This window comes from Parasteatoda tepidariorum, chromosome 8 (assembly GCF_982258835.1).
Source record: "Parasteatoda tepidariorum strain Cologne lab strain chromosome 8, Ptep-v5.0, whole genome shotgun sequence".
In the NCBI taxonomy this organism is placed as follows: domain Eukaryota; kingdom Metazoa; phylum Arthropoda; class Arachnida; order Araneae; family Theridiidae; genus Parasteatoda; species Parasteatoda tepidariorum.
In genome coordinates this window covers 53556697-53573238 of record NC_141762.1, presented here as the reverse complement: position 1 = coordinate 53573238, position 16542 = coordinate 53556697, and the positions used below count along the sequence as shown (strand labels likewise).

The 16542-nt window shown below is 32.2% G+C and overlaps 1 protein-coding gene across 1 annotated transcript in view; it reads right to left on the bottom strand.

Moving 5' to 3' along the window:
• Nubp1 (NUBP iron-sulfur cluster assembly factor 1) overlaps positions 1-16542 on the bottom strand; it is a 33766-nt gene that overhangs the window by 3453 nt on the left and 13771 nt on the right. The window contains exons 5-9 of the mRNA XM_016071586.4: positions 13068-13100; positions 12335-12425; positions 3197-3351; positions 1208-1318; positions 442-544 (exon numbers count right to left, since the gene is read on the bottom strand). Of these exons, the coding sequence (XP_015927072.1) occupies positions 442-544; positions 1208-1318; positions 3197-3351; positions 12335-12425; positions 13068-13100 (493 nt within the window). The remainder of the gene's footprint in view (positions 1-441; positions 545-1207; positions 1319-3196; positions 3352-12334; positions 12426-13067; positions 13101-16542) is intronic.

Below are 16542 nucleotides of genomic sequence, written 5' to 3'. Positions count from 1 at the left end.
CTCAAATATAATACTAAAAACTATTTTAACTAAACTAATATGATAATTAAATAAATACAAAATTAAAAATAGGGAATTACAGTGATATTTACTTAAACTAAATAAAAGCACGTTTAAAATTTAAAGATAACTTTAGAAAAATACATTACATGTGCCAACCCAGAAGTTATAGCTTAGCAGCATAAGAATATTTAATGTGATAACTAAATAACAATTTAATGTAAACTTAATTTTGTCTACATTTTAAAACTTCTTGGTAAAATTATTATATTTTACATCTGTAAGCTCGTTGCATGTAGTGTCGGAAAAACTCATCCTTAATTAAATTTATTATAATAAAATGTTAAATCATAAAATTTACTATGATTCTAAATATTCAAATAAAAAAGTTCCTATAGATTGGAACAAGTTGCCAGTTATATGTATTACTATCAAGTTTACCTATTTGAGAATTTAAAGGAATTTTTCCAAGAAATGGTACATTCATTTCCTCAGCCATTTTTTGGCCTCCACCAGTAGTTGCAGGGAAAATCTCACTAGAAACCTGTTTACAGAAAAATAGTTATTTAATAAACATTAGAGACTGAATATTTAAAAAAAAATGAATTAGTCAAATTTTGTTTGTAAATATTTATCTGAAGATATAATATATCTTCAGATCTAAAGTACCAGAATTATATAATAAATACAAATTAAACAAAACATTTTTCTAAATTCCTTTTTCTTGTTCTTGATGATAATTATTTTCTCCAGATAATTTTAGAGTAGTTAGCTGTCTGTAATGATAATAATAAAATCTTTAAATATAAAACCTAATCAAGTCAAATACACATAGATCCTAACCCAGAAATCATATTTCCATACAATATTTAAAGCGACAGCTAAAGAACAATTAAAATAAACTTATTTTGTTTAATTACTAAAGCAGTTAAAAATGGTGGTTAAAATCAATGTAAATAAAATTTGTTAAACCAAAAATAAAACAGTACAGCATGAAATTTACTACCACTTTAAATGTTCAAGAAAAGTCTTCCTTAAAAACAATTGATGTTGGCATACAATTCATGGATATATGTTATGCATATACATATAAATAATAAATGACACTGAATTTTATAGCAGAAAAAAAACCAAAACAATATCCTATTAAACATCACATAAAAAAATGCACATGAAGTATTCATGCGAGATCAATTAGCTTAAATACCTTGCACTTGGGGCAAACAAATATACTCATGTTTTCTACAACTCCCAAAATAGGCAGATCAACTTTTTGACAAAAGTTAATTTCTTTACGAACATCTAAAAGAGAAGCTTCCTAAAAGAAAGAAACAATTAAATCTTATAATCAAACTAAATAGAGAAAATGTAGAAAAAGATACCGATCTGTTTAAATTATTTTACAGTAGAAAGTACCAGAATTATTCTTCCAAAAATTCACTCATATAACTTGAGATACATTTTAGCAATGATAGTGTAAATAATATTCAACATTGTAAAAGCTTAAAATAAGATATTTTAAAAAATATATAGGAGAGAAGAATACAAGGTTAATTATTATACATTAGTAAGATCAGACAGTATAAGTTGTTAATATCACACAGGTCCCAAGTAATATATATAAAAAATTAATAACAGAAAATGTACAAATGCAATGACAAAATAATATTCTTGAAGAAACAAAATTAATAAAATGCCTTGCAAATAAATTAAGCAATGATTGTTTAATCTTAAAAAAAAAAACAGTAATGAACACTTGCATTGTTAGGCTGTGTTTGTAAAGAAGTAATATATATACTAACAAAGCTTATTTATATTTTACACTATTTTAAACTAGTAATATTCAGATTAAAAAAAAATCTGATTTTATAGTGAAGATATAAGTTTTAAAATTTGCCTTATGTTCATAGTTTTTTTTTTTTCTAACAGCAAGCACTGAATTTTTCGAACTTTGCCTCGGAAGATGGAGCAAGTGTTACTCATTTAACCATGTGGTCACCTGTGAACCTAAGTCATGGAGGTAAGCAACATTTTCCCACACTACACTGCCACAGATGCCCGTTCATAGAGTGGATCACATTTACACAACAGTGGACAACACACAAAGAGAAACATCCATGACCAGAGCAGGATTTGAACCCACAACTATTGGCTACACACTGACTACTCTACTACCTGACCACCTTAATGTTTATAATACTCTTAGATATTTAAAAGGAATTTATTCTTACCAAGTTTGATAATTAACTACAAAGCTAATCAACAGTTAGTGTGGCAGATTTGAAGGGAGAGAAACTATAATACACTGCTTCTGCTGAATGATAGAATATTTAAACTAATTATTTTTGCACAGGCATGTGTTTATCAGACTTCTTCTTCAGACTTGTTTTTAAAATAATTATCATTTACAAGAACTCCATGACGCAAATGGTAATTAACAAACATTAAAAAACATTATTTTACAGTTTTTCTCAATTAACAGCATCATTAGTTTACAAACTTTGTAACTAATTTTGAAATTTGGTGAGAATAAAGTTATCTTAAGCAGAAATGCAGCAAATATTTCTAGCATCTTCCAATTTTCTATAATTAATATTTTCAAATCATCACACATTTTTGAAACCTTCAATACATTACTATCAAGCTAAATTACTAAGTTTGTTTACTATATATATATAAAGAGAGGCAATTAAGAATGAATAAAAAAAGAAAATTTATAATAAAAATAGTAAATAGAACTAGTATAGTAGTAGGATGGTAAATAGAAATGCTATAAGTAAATATAACCCAGTATCAGATAAAAATGCAAAAAAAAGAGGGAAAGAAATTAAATAGGAAAAAGAAATCTAAGAAGAATAGAAAAAAAATAATAATAGAAAAATATTAAAAATTTAAAAAAGCACTATTTTTTGCCTTTTTGTGTAAGCTGATGATGAGATTATATCTTTGAAATTTTGACTGTTTTTTTAATTTAATTTTGTTTTTAAATTTTTAATATATTTCCTTCTCTTTGATTTCTTTTCTTTGCATTTTTATTTTATAAATATATAAAACACGTTGAGATATAATGAGAATTGATATGTATCAGTAATTTTTAAACACTACAAAAAAATACTTAAATTTCACAAAACAAGATATTAAAAATTTAGTTTACAAGCAAGGGATAAAAATCCAAATCAAAATAAACATTATGAACCTGTGGAGTGGTAACAATGACTGCACCATTTAAGTTTGTTCCTTGAAGATATTTTACAATGGATAAATGTTCATCTGAAGTGCCAGGTGGAGTATCAATCAGTAAATAATCTAAATCTCCCCAATCAACATCCTTCAGAAACTGTTTAATAAGACCTAAGAAACAAAAATAATATACTTTATATATTTAATACTTATATCATATTTAGTGGACATAGAGTTTAAAAAATTCGAGAATTTTTTTTTAAAACTAAAATGTATGAAATTGTTTCAAGAACTAGTACTAAACTTGCTAATTTTAAAATCACAGATTTACACATTTTACTATAGTCGCAAAGAATAAACATTAAGGCTTGTAATAAATAAATTTGAAAAAAGAAACATCTCTATCAGCGATGAGTTTGGTAAAAAACCAAAAAGCTAAAAAGAGAAAACCAAAAATGTTACATACACAGTTTAAATAATTGAAAAAATACCTGAGATTTGAGCTAGAAAAAAGTGAATGTCAGAAGCCTATATCAATAGAATATTGTCAATGTTTTAATAAAAAAATATTAATATGTGATATTTAAAAAAAAATTGAGTATATTAATCACAATGTGTAATTTTGAATCATATGAATACAAACAGCAAAGTTAAATTTGAAAATTTCAGCGAAACAGAATCACAAAGTGAAAGTGTAAACAATGCAAATATGATTTTTGATGCAATATTTTAAAACACATGAATGTAAGCCAAAATGTTTTTTCTAAGGTTAAATCTATCAAGGCTGGATCACATTCTTATCTGTAACAAGGTTCAGTTTTAAAAAGTCACCAATTAATGGGATACCTGCAAGAGACGCAATCTTGATTGGTTGTTGAAACATGAAATTTTTTAACATTAAAAACAGTTATTCACATTATATTTCCAGTAAGTCAATCAATTCCCTTAAGTGACACATTCTACATTTTTTCACTATATATTTCTTACTTAACACAAAGGCAGGCAGGAAGCCATGTAGAACATATGCAATCTAATTATGCATTGAAGTTGACAGGTACACAAAACAAAAATATATGGGTCTGGTTCATTTCATCGACAGGCCATTTCATCGACACCACTTCATCGACAGACCATTTCATCGACTAGGTCATTTCGTCGACAGGCCGTTTCCTCGACAGGGTTGTTTCGTCGACAGGCCATTTCGTCGACAGGGTCATTTCGTCGACAAGTCATTTCGTCGACAGGGTCATTTCGTCGACAAGTCATTTCGTCGACAGGGTCATTTCGTCGACAGGGTCATTTCGTCGACAGGGTCATTTCGTCGACAGGGTCATTTCATCGAGAGGGTCATTTCATCGACAGGGTCATTTCGTCTAAAGGGTCATTTTGTCGACAAGTCATTTCGTCGACAGGGTCATTTCATCGACAGGGTCATTTCGTCGACAAGTCATTTCGTCGACAGGGTCATTTCGTCGACAGGGTCATTTCATCGACAGGGTCATTTCGTCTACAGGGTCATTTCGTCGACAAGTCAATTCATCGACAAGGTCATTTCATCGACAAGGTCATTTCATCGACAGGGTGATTTCGTCGACAAGTGATTTCGTCGACAAGTGATTTCGTCGACAGGATCATTTCAACGACAGGGTCATTTCGTCGACAGGGTCATTTCGTCGACAAGTGATTTCGTCGACAGGGTCATTTCGTCGACAAGTGATTTCGTCGACATGGTCATTTCGTCGACAGGGTCTTTTCATTGACAGGGTCATTTCGTCGACAGAGTCATTTCGTCGACAGGGTCATTTCGTCGACAAGTCATTTAATCGACAAGGTCATTTCGTCGACAGGGTCATATCTTCGGCAATTGATTTCGTCGACAAGTGATTTCGTCGACAGGGTCTTTTCATTGACAGGGTCGTTTCCTCGACAGGGTCATTTCGTCGACAGGGTCATTTCGTCGACAAGTCATTTCTTCGACAGGGTCATTTCTTCGACAAGTTACTTCGTCGACAGGGTCATTTCGTTGATAGTGTCATGCGTAATTCTGAAACTATTTTAGAGATTTAATCTAAATATTTCTATTATTAATAAGAAAAATGCACTTATTTAATCTTATACTAAAGTAAAATTCTTTATGGCTGTTTATTGTTCCAATTGCACTAAAAGAAGTTCGCTTTTTAAATTAATTAATAGGTAGTTGAGAAGCGTTTAAACGGTTGATGTATCGAAATCTACATTTCTATATCTAAATCGTAATAGCTCGACACTTATTTTCAGGATAGGTAAGGATTGTCTTCAGAACATTACCAAGCATGATATCCGGACCGTGGTCACTAGTTAATATAGTGTGACGTTAACAATCAAATTGTTTTTAATATCAAATCAAATTAATAAAATATATTTTTAGAATTAAAAGTAATAAAAATATATTACAATGAAAATTTAGACACTATTTCAAGCAGGGGAAAGCTAAATTTATTGCTGTAAAAAGTTTGAACATTTTTACATAAATTTTAACAAAAACATAGACTTCAGTCGAATTCTCACAGAAATGAAAATAATCATAGACCTAATTATTATATTTGCATAAGTAGAAAAAAAAATTCGTCCCGCAGTGGACTGATCGTTAAGACACGGTTCCCAGCAGATCACCGAAGTCAAGCATCACTGAGTGCGGTCAGTGTGAGGGTGGGTGACCCACTTGGATCCGTCTGCGTAGGGACCGAGGGTGCGTGATATCGGTCCTCGTTAAACTGTTCTACCGTAAAGTGCTCGACTTCGCTTGCAGGTCATCGGGCTACTGAAGCGGGGGTGGAATCCCCTCTGCAGAGGATTAAAATCGTGATGGCATGTCTTCAGTTCATCCTGAGGGATGTTTCCCAGACCGTCGCCATGTGCAGCTTTAGTGCAACGTAAATGAACAACAACAGAAATTTTTTTTTTTAGGTTTTTTATGATGGAAAAGTAATTTCTTAATGTTCACTTTAATTGCAATTTTAAACTTTTTGTTCAGCATCGTTAACATTAGGACAGGAATATGCTTATTCGAACTGAGTCTTAGTTTCGTTACTACTATTAAAGATTTCGAAGAACAATAGGAACACGAACTTGATGTTTAGGTATTTACCGAGGCGGTTGTAGATTCCCACAATATTTAAAGTGCTACTCACCTTACCAAAATTGTTTAGAAGCACGGGCGTAATGTTGCAAGCGTGTTAGTGTTTGCTCTTCACAAAATGTGTTTTTTCTATTAATAGTGGATTTAATAATAGTATTAATTATTCAATTCTAATCTAATATTATCAAATTATACTATTTTTGAATTATACTATTATTATAATTAAATAAAAATAGTATAATTTAATAGGAATAATAATAGTAGTAAGTAAATGATGAATTAATTCATTTTTTATTTGTAGGATTTAAATTAGACGCATTTTGTTTAAAAGAAAATTAACAAAAAGTCAAGCCTGGAATTTAAACGTAAGAATAAATAACTCTTACTTTACGAAAAAGAAAAAAAAATCTTGCAATTAAAATTTGACCAATTTTTTAATAGTATAAATTTTTAACTGATTTTCTGCACAGGATGAAAACACAATTTTTAAACGCTTACTGACAACTATTAGCACGACTTATCGCCAATCAAAATTTTGATTATTTTCTGCCTGAACAAGCCAATCCCGCAGTGGACTGATCGTTAAGACACGGTTCCCAGCAGATCACCGAAGTCAAGCATCACTGAGTGCGGTCAGTGTGCGGGTGGGTGACCACTTGGATCAGTCTGCGTAGGGACCGAGGGTGTGAGGTATGGGTCCTCGTTAAACTGTGCTACCGTAAAGTGCTCGACTTCGCGCGTAGGTCGTCGGGCTACCGAAGCGGGGGTGCCATCCCCTCCGCAGAGGATCAAAATTGTGATGGCATGTCTTCGGATCATCCTCCGGGATGTTTCCCAGACCGTCGCCTATAGCCCATTGTGCAGCTCTAGTGCGACGTAAATTAACAGCAACAACAACAACTGAACAAGCCAGGAGGCTCAAAACTAAAATGCAGAAAAAATGAAAATAAAAAATGCATATATATTTAAAATATCAAATTTGTTCAGTAGACTACAAATGAGAAAAAATAATTATGAAAATTTTCACACATAGCGAAAACCACAAGGGCAAAATTTCACAAAATGTTCTATCAACATTCAAAATTCCACTTTTTTCGTTTTGGTAACAAAAATTCACATTTCTTTTTCAGAACACATATCAAACATGATATTTAAAAACATTTCCATTTCCGATTACACTTTCTAAAGGACTTATTGCTCGCCTTTAAAATATATACTCTCACCGCAAATTTTATTAATTTAAATAAATTTTTATTCTCTGGCAAGTCGAAAAGAAAAACATTTTAATATTTGATTAAAAAAACAAGTTTGCTGAACTTATTTTAATAAAACATTAAATGAGAATAAAATCAGATGCATATGGATAACTCTCCTTAATTATAAACTCAAAAGTCAATTTATTTGTTATATCGTAATAAATTGCGTTTTTCCCCAAATGTTTTAGATTATAAAAACCAATTAGACAGGTTTCCTCCCCTCCTCTGATTTAGAACCATTTTTTATATCATTTCGATTGCATCGCATACCGAGAATGTGGAGTCATTGTAAGTTTTTTATTTTTTTTTTTACATTAACGAAGTTTATTTTATAAGGTAAAAGAACTTATAAATGTTTAGGGAACATATAGGACAGGGATGGCGAACCAATGGCACGTGTGCCATTTATGGCACCCGACACAATATTTTGGGCACGCCACCAATCACATTTGTTATTACACAAATGTTATTACACTATAAAACATATGTAACAATTAAATTAAAATTCATAAGAAACACAACAAATAATAAACAATTATTAATAAAAAAATTAACATCTTCTTCTTCAGGAGCGCAACAGCCCTTTGCAGGCCTTGACTGCCTCAACAGCACGCCTTCTCCAGCTCCCTCTGTCCATGGCAACTCCCCTCCAGTTCTTAATTTTCAGGACTTTGAGGTCGTTTTCAGTGTCTTTGAGCCATCGAGTAGGTGGTCTACCTTTAGAGCGGGACCCCTGAGGGTTCTTGAAGGTGGCAATTTTTACAGGGCTATCTTCAGAGCCTCTCCATATATGTCCGAGCCATCTTAGTCGGTTGCTTCGGATTATCTGCATAATTTGAGGATGTTTATAGAGCCCATAAAGTTCAAAGTTGTACCGTGTTCGCCAACATCCCCCCTCTGGTATGGCACCAAAGATAGTTCTAAGTATCTTTCTTTCAAACGTTTCTATCGGGCGTTGTACGTCAAGGTTGTACGTCAAGGTCACGTACAAAAAATTTCATCAACATTATTTCCCAATATGTTTTCCAAGTTGGATTTTCATTTTATTTTTCCCCACATGCATTTTTTTTCCTAGATTTTTATAATACTAGGAAGTTCAGCCCCTTGCTCACTTCGCTCGCCAACCTTCGTAATAGCCACTCATACAACTTAGTTTGCTTTTTTACTATATCGATATTTTTTTTAAAGAGAAAATATGTCGACGAAACAACCCTGTCGAGGAAACGGCATGTCGACGAAATGACCTAGTCGATGAAATGGCCTGTCGATGAAGTGATTGTCGATGAAATGAATGCGACCCAAAAAATCATAAGACTAGTTTCAAAATTACGCACGACTTTGCCTACAAAATAATCTTTTCTTAATATTGTCAACGAAATGACCCTGTCGACAAAGCTACCCTGCCGACGAAATGATTTGTCGATGAAATGACCCTGTCAAGGAAACGATCATGTCGACGAAATGACCCTGTCGACGAAATGACTTGTCAACGAAATGACACTGTCGACAAAATGATTTGTCGATGAAATGATTTTTGGACGAAATGACCCTGTCGACGAAATGATCCTGTCAATGAAAAGACCCTGTCGACGAAATGACTTGTCGACGAAATGACCCTGTCGACTAAATGACTTGTCGACGAAATGACCCTGTCGACGAAATGACCCTGTCGAGGAAATGACCCTGTCAATGAAAAGACCCTGTCGACGAAATCACTTGTCGACGAAATCAATTGCCGAAGAAATGACCCTGTCGACGAAATCACTTGTCGACGAAATGACCCTGTCGACGAAATGACTTGTCGACGAAATGACCCCGTCGAGGAAACGGCATGTCGACGAAATGACCTAGTCGATGAAGTGATTGTCGATGAAATGAATGCGACCCAAAAAATCATAAGACTAGTTTCAAAATTACGCACGACTTTGCCTACAAAATAATCTTTTCTTAATATTGTCGACGAAATGACCCTGTCGACAAAACTACCCTGTCGACGAAATGATTTGTCGATGAAATGATTTTTGGACGAAATGACCCTGTCGACGAAATGATCCTGTCAATGAAAAGACCCTGTCGACGAAATGACTTGTCGACGAAATGACCCTGTCGACGAAATGACCCTGTAGAGGAAACGATCATGTCGACGAAATGACTTGTCGACGAAATGACCCTGTCGACGAAATGACTTGTCAACGAAATGACCCTGTCGACGAAATCACTTGTCGACGAAATCAATTGCCGAAGAAATGAACCTGTCGACGAAATCACTTGTCGACAAAATGACCCTGTCGACAAAATGACCCTGTCGACGAAATGACTTGTCGACGAAATGACTGTCGACGAAATGACTCTGTCGACGAAATGACCCTATCGACGAAATGACCCTGTCGACGAAATGACCCTGTCGACTAAATGACTTGTCGACGAAATGACCCTGTCGACGAAATGACTTGTCAACGAAATGACCCTGTCGACGAAATGATTTGTCGACGAAACGACCCTGTCGACTAAATGACCTGTCGACGAAATGACCCTGTCGACGAAATGACCCTGTCGAGAAAAAGGCCCTGTCAATGAAAAGACCCTGTCGACGAAATCAATTGCCGAAGAAATGACCCTGTAGACGAAATCACTTGTCAACGAAATGACCCTGTCGACGAAATGACTTGTCGACGAAATGACTTGTCGACGAAATGACCCTGTCGACGAAATGACCCTGTCGACGAAATGACCCTGTCGACGAAATGACTTGTCGACGAAATGACCCTGTCGACGAAATGACCCTGTCGACGAAATGACCCTGTCGACGAAATGACTTGTCGACGAAATGACCCTGTCGACGAAATGGCCTGTCGATGAAACAACCCTGTCGAGGAAACGGCCTGTCGACGAAATGACCTAGTCGATGAAACGGCCTGTCGAGGAAGTGGTGTCGATGAAATGGCCTGTCGATGAAGTGATTGTCGATGAAATGAATGCGACCCAAATATATCACGGTTACAATAAATACATAAACAAATAATAAATCTAAGTAAAGTAAAAGACACAGACGAGAAAGAATTATATTTCAATGAATTCAGTGTGTGATACAGCACTGTATTTAATCAATTTTATGTTAATTAATATTATAACGTATATGGAGAGACTTAGCTCAACTTTAACATGCCATTTTGCTTATAAACGATCAGTTGGTCATAGGTCACAAGTGTGGGTATCCGTGATATTTTTCCCGAAGTGCAAGAACTCAATTATTATTTTGTGTCCATAAAATATATATGCAGGGCGATTCTAAAATTAATTATGGGACAAACTTGTAGAGGAAATGGATCCAAGATTATGAATTGCATAAGAACTCATGCCCAGAAATGTCCTTGCATGAACAGTTTCTATGTATGCTTTTGAACGGGTACTTTTATTTACGTATGTTATTTTCATTTGAATGTTTTGTAATAATTGTCGAAAATTACATTTAAATTGGTACAGTATTAGCTGTTTTATTGTAATTTAAGGATTTGGTGACTAACTTTAAAGCTCGCCAAATCATTAAATTACAATAAAGTTATATATGAACCTCTTTTAATGCAATTTAGTATGACAACATTTTCAATCATGAATTCCTTTGCAATTCTTAATGCTTGTATGCTCTATGGCCCTTCCAAATTTGTCTAATAATACTAAAATCATTCTATATGTAGCTTTTCATTCATTTGAATGAAACAATAAAAAAAATGTGTTAGAAATTATTATAATAACTAATAATTGGAGGTAGGTTACATCACAATTATTAAATAGACTTATTGTAGTACATTTTCAATCGATGAAAATATAATTAAAAACTTAATTTTTGATAAGAAATCCCCAATCAATATCTCACAAACCTTTTAAGTGAATTGAAATTAAATTCAAAGTTAGGTTTATCAATTTTAATAATTTAAATTTAAATTAAACTTATGTAATTTTATTATTAAATTATAATGACACAACCTTTGAATTTTAGACATAATTCTACTTTTTAAAAAGCTTGTCATTAGAGTATTAAAAAGTACATTGTTGTCTTTAAGCTGCAAAATTTAGAGGCGATTTTGTAATAAATTGGTTTGTGTTGAACCCATGTGTTTGAAACTATATCTTGTTTAATTAACCTTGGATCTTTTGTAAACGGAAAGATGAAAATATTTCTAAAATCCAGTGAATTTTTTTGTTTAATTTCTAAATCCTATTATACAAAAAAAAGAACAAAAAATTCACAGAATTTCTCTCTTTTTAAAGGTCTCAGTACTTTTCTAGAAAAACTTTCTTATCTATAAGATTCTAATTAGTCTGATTCTAATTTAAGGTTATGGTTTTTCTTTAACCAAAAATACAAAAGTTCAGTTTCCAGCAGAAGGGTTCCTTGAAGCATCTTTGGCAGTGTCAGAGAAAATATCCCTTGACAGAGACCTTTCAGTTCAGAAATTTGGGGAATATTTAACAAGCTTGATATTATTAAAATTAAAAGAATAAACTAAACCTCAAATGCTGCTAAAACAAATAAAAAAAATCTAGTAACAAAGGTTTTTGCTGCAAAAGCCTTCCCTACTTGGAAAATAATATAGCCAAAAAAATTTTAAAGTTATGTTAAATCAGATTTGTGAGGATTAGGTTGTAGAACTGGTATATCATGGCTAAAAATAGGTCATCATACAAAATGAAATGTATGTAACAACATATATTTACATAAAACAATACAAAAATAATGCTCTACTTGAGCTGCTTATATTAAATCAAAATGCACGTATACCATTCTTTTTTGGTCCTCTCCAAATCACTGCTTCATCAGGACTTGACAGCAAAAACCCAACGGACATAATACATAGGTTTTCATCCACAAACTAAAACAAAATAAGATTTCTTTTAAATTTTGAGACTAGACAAATTATTTGCAAGAATCACATTGAAAATGCAAATTTTAATAAATTTTTTAAGTAAGTTTGTAAGTTGATAACATATTCAAGCGACAAAAATTTCAATGTCGCAATAACAAAAGTTAGCTCAAAAACTGTTTTTAGTGCAAATTATAAACTCAATAACACCAAACTATTTAAAGAAGTTGTTTTAAAACTCATTATTTTTAGAAAAAAATTAAAATAGTGTTAAAAAATAAATAATACCATAAGATGTGAATAAAATGGGGTAACAAAGAAACTATATGTTATAAATATATTACACAGAAAAAACTTTTAAAATATTTATTTTATCACTTAAAACAAAAGAAAACATATCAATATTTATAAAAAATATATATAGCATTTATCACTAGAAAATAACTTTTTATAAATAATAAGTTAAGAAGTTGTCACAAATCCATAAAAGATTAATAATTTTTATTTTTATTTTTAAAAAGCAATATATTTTTAAAAAAAGTATGAGAATGAAAAGAAAACCATAAAAGATACATTTTATCTGGAGTCATAAATAAATGTGCAAATCACAATTGTTGAATTTTATGAATATTAAATTGGAAAAAAACTCACCACAGGAGACCAACCAGAACCACTTAAATGAACCTAAAATATAATGCAACAATTTTAACCAGTGAAAGTTCACAAACACATAGTTGCTTTGGTAAATGTCCAAAATACATGCTAGATCTAATATTAATTTATTCGTCAATATTTAAATACTTATTCAATATTTTAAAATCTGATTCGATAAAACTTCAGTGTTAGGACACCCTGCAGGTGAGGTGACAACCAATGGCATTCTTTTTAAAAAATTTGTCTGTTATCACCTGATTATCAATGATTTATTTAATTTTTTTCAAAAGTTAAGTTTAATTGCCGAGTATACACTTGCCTTGTATTCTCCACACTGTTTTTTTTAAGGTTAAATGCCATTGCCTGGTGTACATTCGCCCAGTATTTCCAACACTGATGTCTTTCTTAATCTATCCTAATTTTATATTAGAAAATCGAATGTCAAAATATTAATGAATAAATAATTATCAAATCAGACATAACAAATGTTTCCAAGAATCACCAAAGTGAATATGTTATTGTTAACATTCACTGGTAAAAGCTGACATTCTCCCTATATATATGTATAGTAAACTTCCGATTATCCGCCAGTGGATTATCCACTTTGCGGATCATCCGAGCTTCATATTTTTATATTAAAGGTGCATTATATTACATAAAAAATATTTTTAAGCACTATACAAATTAACAAAATGTAAAACAGTTTTCAAAGACTTCACATGATCATGATTAAATAACTAGTTTCCTACAAAGAACTTTTCCCTTGATTATATTAGCCATTTTAAAAAGATCAAGATATTTTTCGGTTTGATTTCAGAGGAAGGAAAATCAAGCCTGAAATTGAGAATATCTTGGAAAATGCAGCAGAGTTGCACATGAAAGTGCTTAAATCTCATCGAACCCAGTTCACTAGAGTAGACGCACATGTGGACTTGAAAGTATTTCATCAAACATGTAAAATTAATGGTGCTTTCATGCGATGGTACGCCGAAATGGATTAGGGTTAAATGAATTGTAAAAACGTTGAATAGAACAATGCAAAAAGCACGTTTTTGCATAATATGTGGCAAAATCAACAAGGTAAAAAAATCTCATTTCCGGAAAGGGAAAATAAAGCACTTTTTAAAACCACCCAACTAAAAAAACACTCTTAAGGGCTTTTAAAAAACGAAAATCAAAAATAAGCACCTTTAAGCACTTTTTAAAAACGCTACGCACCATGGATAAACAACATAGCACTACTTAGAATTGAAAATAAATATATTCATAAAGATGGAACAATATAAAGAGTTTTGAGAACAACATACTAGTAAATATTCATGTTCATAGCCCAGGTGCTCGAATTAATCAAATAATGGGTCTACATTTAAACATTGCAACTTCAAGTGCAATACATAAGTAAAATGGAGCATTGAAAGGGGGAAAATGAGGAGGCATTCATTAATAGTGATGCAGAGCAAGGAGTCCCAAAATAGTAAATGCGCCAAAAACATCGATAAAGTGAGCCAAAGGGTGAGTTTGGCGAAGTTCCCTCTTGCTGTAAGGGTTGCCATTTAGAAATCAGTAGAAAGTTTGCATAGCTGAAAAAAGGTGACCTGGTTTTCGAGATGACACACCTGGTGAGTGAATCCTAGATTCTTTCCCCCTTTGTATTACTTATGTATTAGTATGTATTCAAGAATATTTTAAATCATTAAATTCTTAATTTAACGTTTATATGTTTATTAGAATTTTAACTCAAATTAACATGATGCATACTAAAGTGAATTTAATAGGTTAAACCTCTTTATTTTTACTCAAAGAAATTAAATCCATCGCAAGCTAAATATAGTGCTACAGTTTTAGAATTTTTTGCAATCTATTCAGCATTGATTTTTTTTAGAACATTCTTAATAGGTAGAAAATTTAATGTTTACACTGATCACAAACCTCTCGAAGGTTTTTTATCCAATAAGAATCCCTCATCTAAAATTTTGAGGTGGAAACTAGCTCTGGAGGAATTAAATTATAAAATAATTTATATCAAAGGCAAACTCAATGTAGTCGCTGACCATTTATCACGATATGTCAATAATCTAACAATTGTTTTTCCAGAAAAATCAGAACTAGTTAATTTACAAAGCCAAGATCCTAAATTGAAAAAAATTATTGATAAACTAAAAGAAAATAACAATTCTGAATATCCAAATTATTTGTTCGATGAAAATGGAGTGTTAATTCATTTGTCCAAACGGAACAGTAAGTCTCCGAGAAAAGATGTTAAAAAGCAAATTTGTGAACCCACTTCTTTAAAACCTAAAGTATTAGAATCAGTCCATTCAGAGATAGGAGGTCATCTCCGATTTTTTAAAACCTATAATAGGTTAAATGAAAATTTTTATTGGGACAAAATGTATAAAGATACGAAAAATTTTGTGAATTCATGCATTCCTTGTTTATCAAGACGTAGTGTTTTTAAAATGCAATCAGCCCCAATGCAGATGGTCGAACAAAGTATATATCCCTCAGAGCGTTGCCACGCTGATATTTTTGGACCGCTGAAAGCTACCACATCGGGGAACAAATACGTTTTCTCAATGATAGATGCATTTTCTAAATACATCCATTTAGCAGCCTTACCAGACATGAAATCAGAAACCACCTCAAAAGCATTTTTTGACAATTATTTAGTTCACAGGGGTTGTCCTAAAATAATAGTAACTGACAACGCCAAATATTTTTCAGGTAATGAATTTACAGAGTTTTGTAAGATCCAAGGTTACAAAAAAATTCACACTTCAAAGTATGCACCTTGGGCTAACGGTAGGATAGAAAAACCGAACCAATCAATTGCAAATATTTTGGCAACAATTTGCAATGAAAATAACGAATGGGACAAACAACTTTCACAAACTATGTTGGCAATTAACTCTGCAATTAACGAAAGCACACAAGCTTCTCCATTTTTTATCGAACACCTTAGAGACATGAGATTGCCCTACAGTTTGGGGGAGGGTGACAAATTTCAATCCCAATCAGAATATGTAACTAAATTAATTCAGTCCCTAGACGAAATTTTTTCCAAGGTTTTAGAAAATTTAAAAACTCAAGAAGAGAAGAATATCGGGAGAAGCGAAATCGGTAAAAACATCGACAAATTTAATTATCCAATAGGTTCCCTCTGTTTCGTAAAAACTCCAAATTTAAAGAAGTCAGGTTTGTCAAATAAATTACTACCAAAATTTGAAGGGCCATATCGCACAATAGAGCGCTTTTCCAAAGTGAATTATCGAGTCAAAAGTGTCGAAAATAATCGAAAAGTTTTTAACTGTCATGTAAACAGATTGACACCGTATATTCGAAGATATAATTATTTGCATCTTACTCCTAAAAACATTGCAGACCTGCAGGCAAATTTCAAGGAGACAAATAAACCGGTTAGTAAATATAATTTACGTCACAGTAACAATTAAATACAAATGATAAATAAGTT